Source organism: Gigantopelta aegis, unplaced genomic scaffold, assembly GCF_016097555.1.
Source record: "Gigantopelta aegis isolate Gae_Host unplaced genomic scaffold, Gae_host_genome ctg2416_pilon_pilon:::debris, whole genome shotgun sequence".
Lineage (NCBI taxonomy): Eukaryota > Metazoa > Mollusca > Gastropoda > Neomphalida > Peltospiridae > Gigantopelta > Gigantopelta aegis.
Genome location: NW_024532923.1, coordinates 4,302 through 27,352, shown reverse-complemented (window position 1 = coordinate 27,352; position 23,051 = coordinate 4,302). Strand labels below are relative to the sequence as shown.

The 23,051-nt window shown below is 37.3% G+C and overlaps 1 protein-coding gene across 1 annotated transcript in view; it reads left to right on the top strand.

Moving 5' to 3' along the window:
• Positions 1–22,833, top strand: part of LOC121391438 (guanine nucleotide exchange factor DBS-like) — a 48,307-nt gene extending 25,474 nt beyond the window's left edge. The window contains 11 exon segments of the mRNA XM_041523075.1: positions 841–1,104; positions 3,060–3,266; positions 5,085–5,219; positions 8,051–8,179; positions 11,348–11,378; positions 11,381–11,553; positions 15,271–15,410; positions 16,524–16,733; positions 20,847–21,013; positions 21,156–21,295; positions 22,403–22,833. Of these exon segments, the coding sequence (XP_041379009.1) occupies positions 841–1,104; positions 3,060–3,266; positions 5,085–5,219; positions 8,051–8,179; positions 11,348–11,378; positions 11,381–11,553; positions 15,271–15,348 (1,017 nt within the window). The 3' untranslated portion in view covers positions 15,349–15,410; positions 16,524–16,733; positions 20,847–21,013; positions 21,156–21,295; positions 22,403–22,833.
• Positions 22,834–23,051: the final 218 nt, after the last annotated feature.

The following is a 23,051-nucleotide window of genomic DNA, read 5'->3' as shown; positions in this document are numbered from 1 at the left end:
AGACACTTCTAAACAATAAATGATAAATCCAAATCAAGTCTGTTAATAGATTGGTCTGATTTTTTGGTACCTAAAACATTTCATACTATCTCGTATATAAAATTACAAGTAGGCGCCATCTGGCTTCTAGATGGAGAAGTTAAAGTAGAGGCCTGGATTAATTTATTTTAAAATCATGCGATTCACTTCGATAACAACATGGTATGGTTTTCTGGAGCAGGTACGAAATGACAGATTCTTACTTTTCATTGGCATGTTTACCTATATTGTACCTCTAGTTGTATTACAGTCAGTAATTTAAAGAACATTTTAGAACAAACAAAATGAAAGAGTCATTCTGAAACCAACATTTAACCAATCCTAGCCAAATTCATACCATGAGTAATATTTTTGTTGTGTATCATGGGTCATATTTTACTGAAACAATGTTTAGAAGTCATGTGTGATCAAAACTTGCTAAAATTATAAAATGACATTGGCAAAGAATTATCAAAAAGTCTAGCCTTTAATTCATTAATTTTGTAGGCAGGACGTAGCCTGTTGGTAAAACCCTCGCTTGATGCGCAGTCGGTCTAGCCTATTGGGCTATTTCTCACTCTAGCCAGTGCACCATGACTGGTATATCAAATGCTGTGGTATGTGCTATCCTGGCTGTGGGATGGTGCATATAAAAGATCCCTTGCTACGAATGAAAAAATGTAGTGGGTTTCATCTCTATGACTGTCAAAATGACCATATGTTTGACATCAATAGCCGATGATTAATAAATCAATGTGTTCTAGTGGTGTTGTTAAACAAAACAAAACTTCTCAACCTTCTGTCTATGTGATCTACCTGCAGGCCGTAGTACAGCAGGTGCTGAAGCGGATTGAGGACGTTCAGAAGATGTGTGAGAAGAGGAAGGAAAGTCTGCGCAGTCTGGTGTCCAAACCATCGCGGTCACGCCCCGTGCAGCACGTGCTCCCAGAACCCATGCCGCCACAGACGCCGGCCTCGACGGGTTACAATGGCTTCGACCAGACTGACCTTGACCCCGAGGTCAGGAGGAAGGTGTTACTAGAAAACAATAAAAGAAGTCCCCTCTCGCTGGAGAAATCGGCCAGAGTGAGTATGTTAGACTTGCACTTAACACAAGATGTGGACCACTTTGGGGAATTGGTGAATGTCCTCTATAACTCTTTCTGTATGGAAACAAACACATAAGGGAATACATGATATTTGAGACCAAAATTAATTTGCTTTTATAGTAGTTATGCCTGTATAATTAAATTTCCGTTACATTTGTTACAGTATAACATCTTCCCAGACGTAGCAAAGAGAGTTTGATCAATTCTCGATGAATGTAAAAATTACAGCGTCAGGGAACGTCATATCTGATGACATCATTTTATATGGGCAAGTTGTCTTATTGAGCGTTATTGTTTATGGATCCAAAATAATTCAAAATAAAATAAGAACTTTTATTGTTACTATTAGTAAGTATGATTCAAATTTACTTATAAGTATTGTCTGTTATTTCTTTTACATTATAGGGATATGAAAAAATAATCTGCAAACTGATGTGAGAATTGCTTCGCCGATTCACACAGTTTGCAGATGATTTTTTGTTTTCATACCCTGATGAACGTAAAAAAGAAATAACAGACAATCCTAAAATAAATTATAGAGGTGTAAGGTGTAATCGTATGTCAGTACTGTGCGATACGCTGCCACCAACACAGTTAACTTCCTCATACTATGGATGAAGGTTTTGGTTGCAGTCAATATTTGCAGTTACTATTTATGTGTTGCCATATATATTTAATGATCATATCGTCGGTACTCCGACGAAGGGGCGAATATTCAAAATTTAAAAAACTGACAAAGTCACTTTTTATATTGTTTGGGCAGTGTGTTTTGATTCTCAAAACAACAACTTGATATTTTACTTCTTTAATTAGTTAATTAATTAATTAAATTTTGACAATGAGGCAAATGCTGGAAAAAGCCCTAAATGTTATCTGACGAACAGCTGAATTTACGTTCGTCCGTTTGTCAGAGAAGTGGTGCTGTATGATAAGAGCTCGAGGCATGTATTTAACCATATGCATACAGGTTATATGTTTCCTTCTTTTATTGAGTTCCATACATCTGAAATATATACACAATGATCACCTGAAATGAGCTCTATACAACAAATTAACAGCCAGTCCCTCCTGAATTCCGCAGAATTTGCACCATCGTGCAGAATAGTTGTTCGTCTGTGGAAAATCACTTGTAACATTAAACATGTTTTTTTTAATAGTGTTTACTTTCCATGCAGTAATAAATAGAAACATAAATCATTTGTTTCTTTTCTTTTAAGTTATTACAGGCTGGACTAGTAACCGCCTCACAGTTACTAGTCTGTGTAACCTGCGTTTGGAACCAGCCTTTAGTTTCTGTCATTGAATCGGAAATTCTCGCAAGATAGAGCGCAATGGATTGTGGCGAGATGTTCCGATCATTGCTCGGTGCGTAGGTTACGGAAACCGACGAAGACTGGTTGTAATTACATTTTGACAGATTCCACAAATACGAAATGGGATTGAGCAATTCCATTCTATTTAATATAAAATAATTATATTAACATATTAGTATCGATTGTTGGAATCGTGATGTTAAGCAACAATATTTAAGTATTTATTAATCACAAATCACATTTAACAAAAAATCCGTAAGCGTAAAAACAGGAGGGCTTTTTTCCATATTGTTTCCATTTCAAGTTTTAATGATTCAATCTTCCGGAAGCACCCGTCGGCTTAAAACATAAATCGTCTGCTTTTTCGTGATTTTAAAATAAATCTGTAACATTTTGAACGTCTAGTTTTAATTTTAAGTGTTATTTTTCAGTTTTATATGTTGCAGAATTTGCTACAGAATTCATCAAATTTTCCGCAGAATATGTCAAATTTTACCGTGGAATTTTAAAATGTTTGCTGCGGAATTCAGGGGGGAGTGAACAGCTACTACATGTATTTAAATCAGTTGTTTTGAGATTTCCTTTTTTCTTGACATTCCTTTCTTCTGCTGTCACGTAGCACCGCGTGTTTGACAAGTCGGACATCCAGCACCCAATCCACATCAGCTCGCCCGCCTACAGCAGCAGCAACAGCAGCCTCGCCCACATGTCGGACATCTCCATGGCAACGGACTCGAACACACAGTGCAGTTCGTACTCCTCCATGTCATCTTCATCCCTGCCAGAGATCGACACCCTACAGGCCAAACGCAGGTCAGAGTTAAAGGCGCACTCTTTCACATATTCATTTTAGGGGATTTGTTTTTAGCTAATAGGGACCAGTGGTAAAGCCCTCGCTTGATGAACAGTAGGTCTGGGATCGATCGGTGGGCTCGTTAGGCTATTTCTCGTTCCAGCCAGTGCACCACGACTGGTACATGTATATCAAAGGTCATGGATGTGCTATCATGTCTGCTCGAGGTAAAAGAACACACAGAGGGTACATAAAAAGCCATATACCCCTCGTGATGCTTCTACAACTTATATTATCGTTTTGCTGAATTGTATCAACATTGGAATACCTTCACTGTTAACTCCAAAATTTGAAAATTGGCAGATATCGATTTTTGGAAATAAACACTTCATAATTTTATGAAGAATTCTTGTCATCTTGTTATTGTAAATATTTATTGTACAAAAATGTCTCATATGCTGTCATCTGAAAGCCTCAGTGTATTCAATAAATGTTTCAAATTTTCAGAGATATACATATTATCAAAAACATATTTAAGAAAGACCGGAGAATAACAGTTATATCAAACGTGTTTAATAAATATTGTATGGAGCAAATATTGAAATTGAGAATGATATTAGGTGTTTTTTTATAGTTTTTTTTCCAGGAATATTATTTGGAAAGGAACAACCGATCCATGCAGCATTTAATTCCACCCGAATTAGAAGGAAAGAAAAATATTCTGTTTGGAAACTTAGAGCAAATGAATGAATGAATGAATGTTTAACGACAACCCAGCATGAAAAATACATCAGTTATTGGGTGTCAAACTATGGTAATGCAAACAAATAAGGTGATGATCAATATCAATATAAAAATTCAAGATTTAAACTAAAACACAGTCTAAAGAACTGTGCAAAAATACAAATATCACAGATAGATACTGACTTTTACTCAAAATTTCAATTTTGTGCTGTATTGGCCATTCGCAAAGATTACAGCACGTGCAGGGGCTTGCTGCTTATAAAGACTAGCCTATGTGGTGATAGTGGAAGTATTCTACCTATATACAATGTAACTCATGTGGTGGTAATGTGGATTCCAAGCAACAATTCACATTACCAAATTTTCTCTTTCAAAACCCCTTAGATGGCAAAATCCCAGTTAAAAAATCTTGATCAGCAACCCCAATACAGGTTATCCTAAATTTTGTGCTTCTGTGTCATCAAATAAACATTCATTTGAGGTGCTTGCATCGCAGAATGGAACCACCTCGGTTGATCCATCCATTCTAACAAGTGCACCACAACTGGCCAGGGGCCGTGGTATGTGCTTTTCTGTCTGTAGGGAAAGTGCATATTCAATTCAATTCAATTCATTTATTTCTGTATATGAATTATACAGACATGAATAATAATAATATCAGCATCAAGAAAAAAGGAAAACAATACATGTTATAATATTTACAATATCATTGGGCAATTATAATTTATATACTAGTAACAATATTTAACAAGTGACAATGTCATTAGGTAAATAAAAGATCCCTTGTTGCATTAGGAAAAATGTAGCAGGTTTCCTCTGATGACTACGAGTCATAATTACAAAATGTTTGACATCCAATAGCCAATGATTAATTTATCAATGTGCTCTAGTGGTGTCACTAAACAAAACAAACTTTTCAAACAAACATTCTCAAATGTTTCTGTTTCATATTTGTTTGAAATGACTTGATACATAACATTATTGTTTTAATGTTTTAATCAGTGATACAAACTGCAGATATATCTTTTCATTTTGCTAATTTGTTTCTTAAATGATCATAGTTTTGTTATCATTTTCTCTTAATTAGTTATGCAAAGCTACATGTAGGTTGTTATTTTTGTTCTCATTATTATGTTTGTTTCTCTGCAGGAGTGTCAAAGAAGGCTTGGTCACAAATTACCCCTCGGAGCTTTCTTACTCAAACCGATTCAGAGAATCACCAAATACCAGCTACTACTCAAGGTTAGTTATTCTTTCTCCTAAAACAACTTCCACTGATGCTTAAATCTGTTTCATGGTTGCAAAGAAATAAAATATGTGCATGTAGTAAGAGCTGACTCCCACCAGTGTGGTGCTCCAGGGTGGAGTCAGAAGAAGAATGAACACTGATGAGAATGCAGATGACTAAAGCTTCTAAATCCATAACAATAATCACAACACATTTTACTCTCTTTTTTTATGAGTACAATCATGGTGACTGTAAAAATAAGAATGTTATGTCTTTCAGTGTCTGTAGATAATGGTTCTGAGATGTTAAAGAAATCTCTCCTTCTCCCCAATATCTCTCTCTCTCTGCCTCTCTCTCTCTTTCTCTGTCTCTCTGTCTGTCTCTTTCTCTGTCTCTCTGTCTGTCTCTGCCTCTCTCTCTCTTTCTCTGTCTCTCTGTCTCTGTGTCTCTGTCTCTGTGTCTCTGTCTCTGTCTCTCTGTCTCTGTCTCTCTGTCTCTGTCTCTGTCTCTGTCTCTCTGTCTCCGTCTCTTTCTTTGTCTGTCTCTGTCTCTCTTTCTCTGTCTCTCTGTCTCTGTCTCTGTCTCCGTCTCCGTCTCCGTCTCCGTCTCCGTCTCCGTCTCCGTGTCCGTCTCTGTCTCTTGCTCTTTCTCTTTCTCTTGACTAGTGTTCTAAATGGCAGTAATTAAAAAACATACATTTAGGAGATAACCATATTTAGTTTTTAATTTTGCAGGTGTTATTGTCTTATTTCATCCCGCAAATGTCATTTTTTACCGTAGTCATTAGCCTGAGGTTAAAAATAAAACATTTGCAGGCATTAAATAGACAATAACTCACTCAAATCTAAAAACTCCATATGGTTATGTCCATTGTAAACTGAATAGTTTTTCTTTGGAAATAACTGTATATGTGGTATTTCTTGAATAAAATACCTGGCTACAATCTAACTGCAGACCCTTGAACCATCAACTTGGCCTGTTCCAATTGCTAATGATGTCACTTTCTAATGACTTCATTAGCTTTCCAGGTGTTATTTTCATTTGATTCCAGAAAAAGAATGTAATTAACCAATCACAATACAGGACACACTCGCCATCAGTTTACAGTGTATATACCTTCCTTATATGATAACCATTAGGCTATTTCTCGTTCCAGCCAATGCACCACGACTGGTACACATGTATATCAAAGGCCGTGGTATGTACCACCCTGTCTGTGGGATGGTGCATATAAAAGTACCCTTGCTGCTAATTGAAAAGAGTAGCCTATGACGTGGCGACAGAGGGTTTCCTCTCTCAATATCTGTGTGGTCCTTAACCATATGTCTGACGCCATATAACAGTAAATAAAATGTGTTGAGTGCGTCGTTAAATAAAACATTTCCTTCTTCTTCCCTATATGGTATGACAGTGTCAGGCTGACAGTTTACAATGTATATTCCTTCCCTATATGATATGACAGTGTCAGGCTGACAGTATACAATGTATATTCCTTCCCTATATGGTATGACAGTGTGAGGTTGACGTGTTTGTGCTCCAGCACAGTATACAATGTATATTCCTTCCCTATATGATATGACAGTGTCAGACTGACAGTTTACAATGTATATTCCTTCCCTATATGATATGACATGACAGTGTCAGGTTGACAGTATACAATGTATATTCCTTATATGATATGACAGTGTCAGGTTGAGAGTTTACAATGTATATTCCTTCCCTATATGACATGACAGTGTCAGGCTGACAGTTTACAATGTATATTCCTTCCCTATATGGTATGACAGTGTGAGGTTGACGTGTTTGTGCTCCAGCACAGTATACAATGTATATTCCTTCCCTATATGATATGACAGTGTCAGACTGACAGTTTACAATGTATATTCCTTCCCTATATGGTATGACAGTGTCAGACTGACAGTTTACAATGTATATTCCTTCCCTATATGGTGTGACAGTGTCAGACTGACAGTTTACAATGTATATTCCTTCCCTATATGATGTGACAGTGTCAGACTGACAGTTTACAATGTATATTCCTTCCCTATATGGTATGACAGTGTCAGACTGACAGTTTACAATGTATATTCCTTCCCTATATGGTGTGACAGTGTCAGACTGACAGTTTACAATGTATATTCCTTCCCTATATGATGTGACAGTGTCAGACTGACAGTTTACAATGTATATTCCTTCCCTATATGGTATAACAGTGTCAGGTTGACAGTTTACAATGTATATTCCTTCCCTATATGGTATGACAGTGTCAGGTTGACAGTTTACAATGTATATTCCTTCCCTATATGATATGACAGTGTCAGATTGACAGTATACAATGTATATTCCTTCCCTATATGATATGACAGTGTCAGGCTGACAGTTTACAATGTATATTCCTTCCCTATATGGTATGACAGTGTCAGGCTGACAGTTTACAATGTATATTCCTTCCCTATATGGTATGACAGTGTGAGGTTGACGTGTTTGTGCTCCAGCACAGTATACAATGTATAGTCCTTCCCTATATGATATGACAGTGTCAGGTTGCCAGTTTACAATGTATATTCCTTCCCTATATGATATGACAGTGTCAGGCTGACAGTTTACAATGTATATTCCTTCCCTATATGGTATGACAGTGTGAGGTTGACGTGTTTGTGCTCCAGCACAGTATACAATGTATATTCCTTCCCTATATGATATGACATGACAGTGTCAGGTTGCCAGTTTACAATGTATATTCCTTCCCTATATGGTATGACAGTGTCAGGTTGACAGTATACAATGTATATTCCTTCCCTATATGATGTGACAGTGTCAGGTTGATGTGGTGTTTGTGTTGCAGGAGATGTTGCGGTTCACGGGCGAGGACCGTGAGTTGGAGAGTCAGCTATAGGAAGCTGTCGACACAATGCTGGGAGTCTTATGCTACCTCAACGACAGCATGCACCAGGTGTCCATCATTGGATACAGTGTTAGTATGCATAGCACAGTTTATGTGGGGAATAGGGTTAAACATAGTCTACTGTCTATGATCAGATACAGTGTTAGTATACATAGCACAGTTTATGTGGGAAATAGGGTTAAACATAGTCTACTGTCTATCATCAGATACAGTGTTAGTATGCATAGCACAGTTTATGTGGGGAATAAGGTGGAACATAGTCTACTGTCTATCATCAGATACAGTGTCAGTATACATAGCACAGTTTGTGTGGGAAATAGGGGTAAACATAGTCTACTGTCTATCATCAGATACAGTGTCAGTATACATAGCACAGTTTGTGTGGGAAATAGGGTTAAACATAGTGTACCAGTGTTCTCGCTGTGTGAAAATTAAAGGAGGGCGGCTGGTCAGCACCACACCCTTCAAAAAAACCCCAAAAAACCCCCACCAATAAACGAAGAAAAAAAAAAAAAAAAAAAAAGGGGGGGGGGGGGGGGGGGGGGGAGTAGTTTGATTATCATATTGTTGTGTGTTAGTAGACTTTGAGAAAAGACATACTCCTTATTTTGCCTACAAAAAAATGCAAAGGGGTTTATAAAAAAAACTCGTCTTTTAATTGAACCGAAGATGATATCGGTCTGACATTCACGGGCAGTTCCGGTTTTGCTGGACCGATCAAAGTTTTAATATTATTTTTAATAAAGATTTCAAGATATACGAAAAACAATAAATATGTTTGTAAAGTGATCTCCTAATGTCAGATACATTTTTGTTATTTCCATCTTCATCGAATGAATCGATCGCTGTGATAACTGTGATAACAGTGTTAGTATGCATAGAACAGTTTATGTGGGGAATAGGGTTAAAGAGTCTACTGTCCATATCCAGATACAGTGTTAGTATGCATAGCACAGTTTATGTGTGGAATAGGGTTAAACATAGTCTACTGTCTATCATCAGATACAGTGTTAGTATACATAGCACAGTTTATGTGGGGAATAGGGTTAAAGAGTCTACTGTCTATTATCAGATACAGTGTTAGTATACATAGCACAGTTTATGTGGGAAATAGGGTTAAACATAGTTTACTGTCTATCATCAGATACAGTATCAGTATGCATAGCTCAGTTTATGTGGTAAATAGGGTTAAACATAGTTTACTGTCAAATCATCAGATGCTGTGTTAGTATGCATAGCACAGTTTATGTGGGGAATAGGGTTAAACATAGTCTACTGTCTATCATCAGATACAGTGTTAGTATACATAGCACAGTTTATGTGGGGAATAGGGTTAAACATAGTCTACTGTCTATCATCAGATGCAGTGTTAGTATACATAGCACAGTTTATATGGGGAATAGGGTTAAACAGTCTACTGTCCTTATCCAGATACAGTGTCAGTATGCATAGCACAGTTTATGTGACAGATATGGTTGAATAAATTTAACTGTCCATTGTTAGATAGAGTGTTTGCATAAATAAAAATCAGTATAATTATATACATGTAGTTAAACATTTTCAACTGTTCAGTGTGTGGTACAGTATTATCGTCTGTTTTGACATGACCATTTTACATCCTGTTTTAGAGGTCCCTGTCTCTGTCTCAACCAGTTGGTGGAACATAGCCCAGTGGTAAAGCGCTTGCTTGATGCTCAGTCAGTTTGGGATCGATCCCTGTCAGTGGGCCCATTTGGCTATTTCTCTAAGACTATATGTCAAAATTAGCAAACATTTGACATCCAATAGCCGATAATTAATAAATCAATGTGCTCTAGTGGTGCTGCAGTGTTCTCGCTGGGTGAAAATTAAAGGAGGGCGGCCAGTCGGCACTACACCCTTCAAACCCCCCCCCCCCCCGAAAAATCCCACCACCAATAAACGAAAACCAAAAAAAAAAAAGAGGGGGGGGGGGGTGGGGGAGTAGTTTGGTTATCATATTGTTGTGTGTTGATAGACTGAGAAAAGACATACTCCTTATTTTGCCTACAAAAACTCGTCTTTTAACTGAACCGAAGATGATATCAGGCAGTTCCGGTTTTGCTGGACCGATCAAAGTTTTAATATTATTATTTTTAATAAAGATTTCAAGACATACGAAAAATAATAAAGATGTTTGTAAAGTGATCTCCTAATGTCAGATACATTTTTGTTATTTCCATCTTCATCGAATGAATCGATTGCTGTGATAAAATATTATCGCCAGCTGATAAAAAGTAGTTTCGTTTTTGTAAAGGCGGTGTATAGATTATTTGGCACTCAAAATAAATGATTGTAATGATAAACACTACCACTTCCGTTGTTTTTATAAGCGTTCATATCTCCTCAAAATGAAAAGTTTACAATATTTTATAAAGAACTGCTGAATAAACAGAATAACAGAAAGTAAAAATCATCAGTTTCAACCAATTATATCTGCAACTGAGGACAAAATATCAGACGATAGTTAGTGGAAACAAAAGACAGAATGACCGTTCTGATCACGTGACAAATTTGGCGCCAAATAAGAGGGGTTTTTTCAATCGGAGATTGCCAAATCCGTAAAAAATTAAATGTTTTCATTGCTTACATAAAATATAACTTTTAATGTGTCTATCAAACATACAAATGGATACAGGTATTGGACAAAATAGAGGCTGTTAAAAATACTTTTAAATTACGTTACTGTAACTGTCGTAAATGTTTCGTCAATTCCTTTTTTGTACACAACGCAGCTTGTTTCCGTTGATGTCCAGTGTGCAGACTGATCGTTGTTTTTTTGTGTGGAAAAAAGTGCATTTGGAAATGGCGGAGATAGGTGCTGGAAAATAAAGAGGGGCGCTCAAAAATAAAGGAGGGCGGGGAACGTGAAAGGAGGGCGGCAAAATGGAATAGCGGGGCGGAGCGCCCCGCTTAAATGGAGCAGCGAGAACACTGGGTGCTGTTAAACAAGGCAAACAAGAGTTTAACTCTCTCAACGAATACAAGTATTGAAATAACAAAAATGGTATACATCTAATGAATTTCGTCATATTTATTTAGGAGACTACTTGAATATATTAATTGGGCACAATCTTGAAAATAGATGAAACTGAAATGTGATTGTTGTTTTTTAAAGGAAAATCTTTCATGACCTTGGCCGTCTACTAATGCATGACAGTTTCAATGTGGATGGAACACAAAATATTTTAAAATGAAATGTGATTTATTTTTTTACAGGAAATTCTTTCTGACTTTGGCCGTCTACTAATGTTGGCAGTTTCAACATGTGGACGGAACACGAGAAGGACCGTATCCGGGACCTGCGGTTCAAGGCCATGCACCGACACATGTTCCTGTACGAACGCTCGTTGCTGCTGTGCAAGAAGAAGAAAGATAACCAGAACTCGGATGGTGCTAGCTACGCCTTCAAGAAAAAACTTAAAGTAAGACCCTACTGAAATAATTGCAAAATGTCCGCTGTTAAGTGATTTGGCATCAGACTAGAGTTATCCACCCATTTGGTTGTCCAAAATAAGGAAACTAATGCGAGAAAATATAGTTTTCTTTTTATGTGATTAATGGCTGGGGAGCTGCTTTGTATACTGGATTGTTACACTGGGTTTGACAGGTTAGAGGATGCAGTTAGTGAATATGTGCACTTGGTTTACACTGGATACTGCATACTGTTCCCCAGAGCACCTTGAAGTCATGCAAAATTTGTGTAAAATGCACAGAAATGGGTGTGATTCGGTCCCTTAGCCCACGTGTGTGTGTTTACATTGATATAACGCGGAAAAGAGCTGGACAACAGAGGTCGTCCTTTTGAGTGTTCATTGGGCCCTGGCAGGTAATGTTTCCTGAGAAATGCTAATGGCCTGGTGAAATTCATAAAAGTGCTACAGCCACTGGGGCTACATGAGAAAACATAGTGAAATTAATTGTGGTCTCAGGCCTGATATAGTAGGATGTTTGACACAGGGTGACACACTTTGATACCTAATTGTGAGGTAACTATGAAAGTTACAGGACTCAAAATGTACATGCTAATTGTCAAGATAGGTGGAAATCTAAAACTAATCAGTTTGGGTGATGAATATATATATTTTTGTTTAATTAAATTAATTTTTATTATATTTATATTTTCAAAATTTGTAATTTCACAAATTATGACATGATTCAGCCTGCATTGTATCCCTATCAGGTCATAGGTCATTCTTTTCAATCAGAATGTATTTCTACACCCTGTGGTCGCCTCACTTTGAAGGTTAAGGTTAAATAAGTCAGTATGTAGGATTTCTTCAATGATGTTTGACACGGGGTGACACACTTTGATACCTAATTGTGAGGTAACTATAACAGTTACAGGACTCAAAATGTACATGATAATTGTCAAGATAGGTGGAAATCTGAAACTTATCAGTTTGGGAGATGAATATTTTTTTTTTTTTTAAATTAAATTAAATTTTATTATATTTATATTTTGAAATTTGTAATTTCACAAATTATAACATGATTTGACTTGCATTGTACCCCTATCAGGTCATAGGTCATTCTTTTCAATCAGAATATATCCCTACACCCTTTGACAGGCTCACTTTGAGTATTAAGGCTAATTGAATACGTCAAAATGGAGGCTTTTTTTCAAAAATACCAGAGGGTAATTTTTTCAAAATGTGATCCAGGGCCAAATGGTGAATGTATAATATGGAATGGGCCCCCCAGACCAAATGGATATGGTGCTATTAAATTCAAATCACCAATCACAGGCCAGTATCTTACAGTAAATACTCACAGATTAAGTTTCATGGTCTTTAATAAGGAGATGGACATAGATGGCAGTGACTTCAGTCACCTGTGCCATAACCATCTTTGTATGTTTAAAGATCACTTATCTGCTGAGCCACATGCAACTAACAGCTTGCGCATACAATGTGTGAACAGGGATGTCTGTCAGGGACATGGACAATACCCCCGCTGCCTCTTGCATCTCAGAATGCATAACACATAAGAATGTAAAACAATAACAAAGGTTAATTTAAAGAAAAGTTTTATATCATAAAATCACATATACCGTATTTTCCGGCCTATTATATGCACTGGTGTATAAACCGCACCCCTTGTTTTTAGACAAAGTTCCGACCTTCGTCCGTACATAAACCGCACCTTTAAATAAACCGCAGTTGAAATAAAGCCATAAACTTAATTACAGTTATTTATTGTTTGTATTTAATAATAATAATAAGGGAGGCCATTCTCCCTTAAATTTAAACAATAAATAATTGTTGATTGTGTACGTGGCTTTCAGTTTCATTTCACCTAATCGTAAGTTTCGTAAACAAAACACACTGTTGACAAAGCCCGCTATTTTTATGAAAATATTAACAAGAACTTGGTAATGCATTGTTCGTAATCTTGCATTAGTTGCAAAGAAAAAAAAATACTTGATAACATTTTATTTGTTCCCGTATGATTACAAAGCTTGAACCCCAAAAAGTTCACAAGTAAATTACTTGTACTCACTCGATTACACGTTTCTCTGTAACCTAATTAGCATGCCGTGTGCAAAAATTACATATTCAAACGAGGTCGGGTCAAGCTGGATATATAGACCATTGGCAGTGAACCGAAGTTAAGCACGATCCTGTCGATCGTGTACAGGTTCATCATTGTTTTATAACTTTTAAACGATGGCCTTTTTAAAATAATATTTGCCCAGAATTGTATATTTATAACATATTTATAATTACATGTAATATAATGAAATACAAAAAAGTTATGCTCTGTATAAATTAGCGGGCTAATTAGATTGGGAATGTCGACATGTAATACAAACATCTGATTATGTGATTTTAATTCACAAGCTTCGTACTGGACTTAAATTCTGATATATTAATTAAAAATTACAAACAGGTAACAAACAGAGGCATTAAAGATATCAAGATACTGTTTTGATGTCATTATTAAGGTCCGGCTTTTGCAATTGGCCGTAAAAGGCCATGACATTGTAATTGTGTCACGTGACATTGTTTAGGCTGCCAGTACTGGCTTTTTATCTGGAGTACTGAATATGCAAGTTGGGTGTGTTTGCTACAAACTATAACAACATTACTATGAGGCGAGTGACTTCATTTTAAAACACCAGACACACACATCTGATGCACTACTAACAATAAATGTTACAGAAAACAAACTAAGAAACTTCGCAATCGAGTCTATTTTTGACATCGTAAGTATAACAATACACACGTGTTGTATTGTTTCTAGCCTGACTAGACTATTAATAAAGAGCCATTCCATCGTAATACTTAAGTCCCAGTCATTTGGTATGCTATATTATTATTATGAGAAAAAAAGAGAGAAAAAAGTGCTGTTTATACGCACAGCGGTTACCGTAAAATTCATAAATAAACCGCACCGTTTTATAAACCGCACCTTGCAATTCACAGTAAAAAAGTAGCGGCTTATATGCCGGAAAATACGGTAAATATCACATATAAATATCACATGATACATTTATTCAAAAGCATACATTTATTCACATTACTGTTTTGTATTGTTTAAATCAATCTTCAATGTCTAGAGTTCATGTCCACAGCAGAAATGCTGTCATGCAAACTGATAGTTCCTATATTATATGTATCACTTGAAAGTTTGTGACAAAAATTACTTTGAATAACTGTGGTCACAGGAGTTGTCTGCTCTTTGACTGTCAATATCTAATAATCCTTTCTTGTAGTCAGCTTGTTGATCTCTGTGCAAATGTCTATATTGTAAGTGATCTCTAATTTTACTTCCTTGCTGGACTAAGTGCCTTTTAACCATCTGTGGATTGTTTTGGTATCTTTCTTGATAGTCCGACTCTTTGTCCATCTGACACAATGAACGCGTCACCCGAGCTGACAGTTTGATGCCACAGTACTTGCACTTTTCTATCGTCGATGTTCCCCGGGGCGTTGTTCAGCCTGTGGATGGTGGATGCAACTCTCCCAGTCATCGTTCGTGAATAGTTCACATTCTTAGGTAAGGAAACACAGAGAACGGTTCACAGCCTCACATTTCTGTGTGTCTGTATACAGTTTCATTTGCTCTACAGCTGAAATACTTAGTTTAATCTTCTGAAGTTCCAGTACTAACATTTTGTCATTTTCATTCATATTCAGCTCTGCGATTCTGTGTGTATCCAGGAACATGGATCGGTGCCACCAGTTGTTCGTCATTCCTCCACTGCAGACGACTGAGTACCGCGAACACTTTGAACAGTCACCACCTTAGCACGAAAGTGTCGATTGCAGGACCTTTGGTAAGTTTCGTTTCAGTATACTGATATCACCAGTGTGTAGTTTCATTAGTTCTTTAAGAATTAAACTGCACCTTGCTTTCATATCCTGGCTGAATACCTTCTGTGCTTCACGCTTTTGCTTTTGTTCATGGGGGGACCTAGTAAACATGTCGGGACTGAAGTTAGCTTTGTAACACTTACGAAACTGACTCTGACCTAAGTGGGTTGGATCAGCTAGCCGCTGCACTTTCCACATTGGGTCTAGAAGTTTCAAAGCACTATCAACTCCAGCGGATGATCTGGAATCTCCATCTGTTGTGACGTATTTTATGAGAATACCTTGTAGAGCCAAGTCTGTTCCGATATCTTTTCCCATCTCGTATTCCGACAGCAGAGCAAATGGCGGCAAGTTTGCTGTGCAGTCAGGATGACCACCGGGACATGTAACAAAAATACCTTTGTTTTTTAACCAGGCTCCGGTCCAACAAAGTTTATTCTGGAAACAGGCAATTACAATGAATTTTCTTTCAGTCATTGTTTCACATGCAAGTCCTATAGCTTGTGATGCATTCTGGCCCGGTTTCTTCCGACTTGTTATTGTCGTGGAGTTGTATCTCCCATCCATGGCTATGTTAATTTCATCACGTTCATTTCCACATTTCAAGTGAATGTCTTTCAGTAGCTCAACCTTTTGTGCCATATCTTTTTCATTTAGATCTGTTACAGCCTTTGATACCTTGTATGATGTTCTCTGCATGCTGCTCCGACACGGTGGTGGAATGTCCATGCTTGCCAATAGCACTCTTGCTCTCATATTGCCGACGGGAGTATCTTGGAGACCGATAACAAGACCCACATTAGTTTTTGCTGTATTTGGGCCAGGTTTATTTGTCTTCACCTCATTGTACAATTTGCTTTCAGGAGCAGTGAAGTCACATTTCACACAATGTAGTGTGACTTTCCAACAAAGACCCCACTTAACCTCTTTTAATATTTGCATTTCAGGCTCGTCACACTCAGGGGAAGCTGTTGAGTGGTATCTGAAAGCTGCATTCCATGCATCTACCATTCTGTCATTGTCCATTATTCTCATGCCTTCTTTGTCTTTACACTGTTGTTCTTCTTTCATTTCAGACGCAGTACATATACTCTTAATGGGACGTAGCAGGCAGACTGGCTGTGACATACCTTTGCAATCTGGAGTGGATATGGTGGCTGAAGTGGAACCCGACTTCGTGACCAAGGCAAACTCGTCTATATTCATCCGGACTACTGGTCGCAACTTCTCAATGTGAGATTCTGGACTTGCATGTTCATGCAGCAGAGTTTTACCCTTATTCCAAGGTGCATGTCCCTTCTTGAACTGTGTCTTTCGTCTTGTATTGCCTTCCATGGATGTGACTCGTAGTGTATAAAACAGTGAAATACTTATTGTGGTATGCATGTCCACCCTTATATATATCAGGTCATGTGTGATGTCACCTTCAGTTCTGATACATTAAAACATTTCAATGCAGTGGCAGTTGACAGCTTTTTTTGTTCACTGTATATTCTGAACTGCATCTTTGCAGGCTGGTGCCATTTCCTCTGCATTCAGGTTTGACCTGTTACAGTGTGCAGACACCTTGTTAATTACCCTCACCAGAATGATACTCAAGCAGTCCTAATTTGTAATTGGCATATGTTGACTGTGTGCAGTATCCAAAATTTTACAGTTCTAAAGTTTAAATTTTTTTTAAAAAGAGAACTTTGTGGGATTTTTCTTTTGAAAATGTATCAATTTAAATTAAATTGAATTTTTTTGAAAAAATCATATTCCTGCCAACTTGCTTTATTTCAATTGCACAGAACACAATAAAGAGCAAGTTTCTTTTTGTTGTTCAGAAAAATGTCTGTAACTTTTAAAAGTTATTGCATAATTACTAGTCCACTATTTGGATAATTTGACGCAGATTGCCGCCTTTTGCAGCACATGCAGTCCCCCATTTCACAGGCTCCAATAGCCATATTTGGTATCAAATATTCTTTTTATTGCCTGTATGCAACTTGACATGTATTTAAATGCAATATGTGAGTTTGAGTGTCTAGGTGAAAACAATTTTGGTCTGATGGGCATCAGACTAAAGTTATCCACCGATTTGGTTGTCCAAAATATGGGGGCGAATGCGAGAAAATATAATTTTCTTGTTATGTGATTAATGGCTGGGGAGCTGCTTTGTATACTGGATTGTTACACTGGGTTTGACAGGTAAGAGGATGCAGTTAGTGAATATGTGCACTTGGTTTACACTGGATACTGCATACTGTCCCCCAGAGCACCTTGAAGTCATGCAAAATTTGTGTAAAATGCACAGAAATGTGTGTGATTCGGTCCCTTAGCCCACATGTGTTTGTTTATATTGATATAATGCGGAAAAGAGCTGGACTACAGAGGTCGTCCTTTTGAGTGTTTGTTGGGCCCAGGCAGGTAATGTTTCCTGTGAAATGCTAATGGCCTGGTGAAATTAATAAAAGTGCTACAGCCACTGGGGCTACATGAGAAAACATAGTGAAATTAATTGTGGTCTGAGGCCTGATATAGTAGGATGTTTGACACAGGGTGACACACTTTGATACCTAATTGTGAGGTAACTATGACAGTTACAGGACTCAAAATGTACATGCTAATTGTCAGGATAGGTGGAAATCTAAAACTAATCAGTTTGGGTGATGAATATATATATTTTTTTAATTAAATTAAATTTTATTATATTTATATTTTCAAAATTTGTAATTTCACAAATTATGACATGATTCAGCCTGCATTGTACCCCTATCAGGTCATAGGTCATTCTTTTCAATCAGAATGTATTTCTACACCCTGTGGTAGCCTCAATTTGAAGGTTAAGGTTAAATAAGTCAGTATGTAGGATTTCTTCAATGATGTTTGACACAGGGTGACACACTTTGATACCTAATTGTGAGGTAACTATGACAGTTACAGGAATCAAAATGTACATGATAATGGTCAAGATAGGTGGAAATCTGAAACTTATCAGTTTGGGAGATGAATATTTTTTTTTTTTTAAATTAAATTAAATTTTATTATATTTATATTTTGAAATTTGTAATTTCACAAATTATAACATGATTTGACTTGCATTGTACCCCTATCAGGTCATAGGTCATTCTTTTCAATCAGAATGTATCCCTACACCCTTTGACAGCCTCACTTTGAGTATTAAGGCTAATTGAATACGTCAAAATGGAGGCTTTTTTTTTCAAAAATACCAGAGGGTAATTTTTTCAAAATATGATCCAGGGCCAAATGGTGAATGTATAATATGGAATGGGCCCCCCAGACCAAATGGATATGGTGCTATTAAATTCAAATCACCAATTACAGGCCAGTATCTTACAGTAAATACTCACAGATTAAGTTTCATGGTCTTTAATAAGGAGATGGACATAGATGGCAGTGATATCAGTCACCTGTGCCATAACCATCTTTGAATGTTTAAAGATCACTTATCTGCTGAGCCACATGCAACTAACAGCTTGCGCATACAATGTGTGAACAGGGATGTCTGTCAGGGACATGGACAATACCCCCGCTGCCTCTTGCATCTCAGAATGCATAACACATAAGAATGTAAAACAATAACAAAGGTTAATTTAAAAAAAAGTTTTATGTCATAAAATCACATATACCGTATTTTCCGGCCTATTATACGCACTGGTGTATAAACCGCAAACCCTTGTTTTTAGACAAAGTTCCGACCTTCGTCCGTACATAAACTGCATCTTTAAATAAACCACGGTTGAAATACAGCCATAAACTTAATTACAGTTATTTATTGTTTGTATTTAATAATAATAATAAGGGAGGCCATTATCCCTTAAATTTAAACAATAAATAATTGTCGATTGTGTACGTGGCTTTCAGTTTCATTTCACCTAATCGTAAGTTTCGTAAACAAAACACACTGTTGACAAAGCCCGCTATTTTTATGAAAATATTAACAAGAACTTGGTAATGCATTGTTCGTAATCTTGCATTAGTTGCAAAGAAAACAAAATACTTGATAACATTTTTTTTGTTCCCGTATGATTACAAAGCGTGAACCCCAAAAAGTTCACAAGTAAATTACTTGTACTCACTCGATTACACGTTTCTCTGTAACCTAATTAGCATGCCGTGTGCAAAAATTACATATTCAAACGAGGTCGGGTCAAGCTGGATATATAGACCATTGGCAGTGAACCGAAGTTAAGCACGATCCTGTCGATCGTGTACAGGTTCATCATTGTTTTATAACTTTTAAACGATGGCCTTTTTAAAATAATATTTGCCCAGAATTGTATATTTATAACATATTTATAATTACATGTAATATAATGAAATACAAAAAAGTTATGCTCTGTATAAATTAGCGGGCTAATTAGATTGGGAATGTCGACATGTAATACAAACATCTGATTATGTGATTTTAATTCACAAGCTTCGTACTGGACTTAAATTCTGATATATTAATTAAAAATTACAAACAGGTAACAAACAGAGGCATTAAAGATATCAAGATACTGTTTTGATGTCATTGTTAAGGTCTGGCTTTTGCAATTGGCCGTAAATGGCCATGACATTGTAATTGTTTAGCCTGCCAGTACTGGCGTTTTATCTGGAGTACTGAATATGCAAGTTGGGTGTGTTTGCTACAAACTATAACAACATTACTATGAGGCGAGTGACTTCATTTTAAAACACCAGACACACACATCTGATGCACTACTAACAATAAATGTTACAGAAAACAAACTAAGAAACTTCGCGATCGAGTCTATTTTTGACACCGTAAGTATAACAATACACACGTGTTGTATTGTTTCTAGCCTGACTAGACTATTAATAAAGAGCCATTCCATCATAATACTTAAGTCCCAGTCATTTGGTATGCTATATTATTATTATGAGAAAAAAAAAGAGAAAAAGTGCTGTTTATACGCACGGCGGTTACTGTAAAATTCATAAATAAACCGCACCGTTTTATAAACCGCACCTTGCAATTCACAGTAAAAAGGTAGCGGCTTATATGCCGGAAAATACGGTAAATATCACATATAAATATCACATGATACATTTATTCAAAAGCATACATTTATTCACATTACTGTTTTGTATTGTTTAAATCAATCTTCAATGTCTAGGGTTCATGTCCACAGCAGAAATGCTATCATGCAAACTGATAGTTCCTATATTATATGTATCACTTGAAAGTTTGTGACAAAAATTACTTTGAATAACTGTGGTCACAGGAGTTGTCTGCTCTTTGACTGTCAATATCTAATAATCCTTTCTTGTAGTCAGCTTGTTGATCTCTGTGCAAATGTCTATATTGTAAGTGATCTCTAATTTTACTTCCTTGCTGGACTAAGTGCCTTTTAACCATCTGTGGATTGTTTTGGTATCTTTCTTGATAGTCCGACTCTTTGTCCATCTGACACAATGAACGCCTCACCCGAGCTGACAGTTTGATGCCACAGTACTTGCACTTTTCTATCGTCGATGTTCCCTGGGGCGTTGTTCAGCCTGTGGATGGTGGATGCAACTCTCCCAGTCATCGTTCGTGAATAGTTCACATTCTTAGGTAAGGAAACACTGAGAGAACGGTTCGCAGCCTCACATTTCTGTGTGTCTGTATACAGTTTCATTTGTTCTACAGCTGAAATACTTAGTACTGGAACTTCAGAAGATTAAACTAACATTTTGTCATTTTCATTCATATTCAGCTCTGCGATTCTGTGTGTATCCAGGAACATGGATCGGTGCCACCAGTTGTTCGTCATTCCTCCACTGCAGACGACTGAGTACCGCGAACACTTTGAACAGTCACCACCTTAGCACGAAAGTGTCGATTGCAGGACCTTTGGTAAGTTTCGTTTCAGTATACTGATATCACCAGTGTGTAGTTTCATTAGTTCTTTAAGAATTAAACTGCACCTTGCTTTCATATCCTGGCTGAATACCTTCTGTGCTTCACGCTTTTGTTCATGGGGGGACCTAGTAAACATGTCGGGACTGAAGTTAGCTTTGTAACACTTACAAAACTGACTCTGACCTAAGTGGGTTGGATCAGCTAGCCGCTGCACTTTCCACATTGGATCTAGAAGTTTCAAAGCACTATCAACTCCAGCGGATGATCTGGAATCTCCATCTGTTGTGACGTATTTTATGAGAATACCTTGTAGAGCCAAGTCTGTTCCGATATCTTTTCCCATCTCGTATTCCGACAGCAGAGCAAATGGCGGCAAGTTTGCTGTGCAGTCAGGATGACCACCGGGACATGTAACAAAAATACCTTTGTTTTTTAACCAGGCTCCGGTCCAACAAAGTTTATTCTGGAAACAGGCAATTACAATGAATTTTCTTTCAGTCATTGTTTCACACGCAAGTCCTATAGCTTGTGATGCATTCTGGCCCGGTTTCTTCCGACTTGTTATTGTCGTGGAGTTGTATCTCCCATCCATGGCTATGTTAATTTCATCACGTTCATTTCCACATTTCATGTTAATGTCTTTCAGTAGCTCAACTTTTTGTGCCATATCTTTTTCATTTAGATCTGTTACAGCCTTTGATACCTTGTATGATGTTCTCTGCATGCTGCTCCGACACGGTGGTGGAATGTCCATGCTTGCCAATAGCACTCTTGCTCTCGTATTGCCAACGGGAGTATCTTGGAGACCGATAACAAGACCCACATTAGTTTTTGCTGTATTTGGGCCAGGTTTATTTGTCTTCACCTCATTGTACAATTTGCTTTCAGGAGCAGTGAAGTCACATTTCACACAATGTAGTGTGACTTTTCAACAAAGACCCCACTTAACCTCTTTTAATATTTGCATTTCAGGCTCGTCACACTCAGGGGAAGCTGTTGAGTGGTATCTGAAAGCTGCATTCCATGCATCTACCATTCTGTCATTGTCCATTATTCTCATGCCTTCTTTGTCTTTACACTGTTGTTCTTCTTTCATTTCAGACGCAGTACATATACTCTTAATGGGACGTAGCAGGCAGACTGGCTGTGACATACCTTCGCAATCTGGAGTGGATATGGTGGCTGAAGTGGAACCCGACTTCGTGACCAAGGCAAACTCGTCTATATTCATCCGGACTACTGGTCGCAACTTCTCAGTGTGAGATTCTGGACTTGCATGTTCATGCAGCAGAGTTTTACCCTTATTCCAAGGTGCATGTCTCTTCTTGAACTGTGTCTTTCATCTTGTATTACCTGCCATGGATGTGACTCGTAGTGTATAAAACAGTGAAATACTTATTGTGGTATGCATGTCCACCCTTATATATATCAGGTCATGTGTGATGTCACCTTCAGTTCTGATACATTAAAACATTTCAATGCAGTGGCAGTTGACAGCTTTTTTTGTTCACTGTATATTCTGAACTGCATCTTTGCAGGCTGGTGCCATTTCCTCTGCATTCAGGTTTGACCTGTTACAGTGTGCAGACACCTTGTTAATTACCCTCACCAGAATGATACTCAAGCAGTCCTAATTTGTAATTGGCATATGTTGACTGTGTGCAGTATCCAAAATTTTACAGTTCTAAAGTTTAAATTTTTTTTAAAAAGAGAACTTTGTGGGATTTTTCTTTTGAAAATGTATCAATTT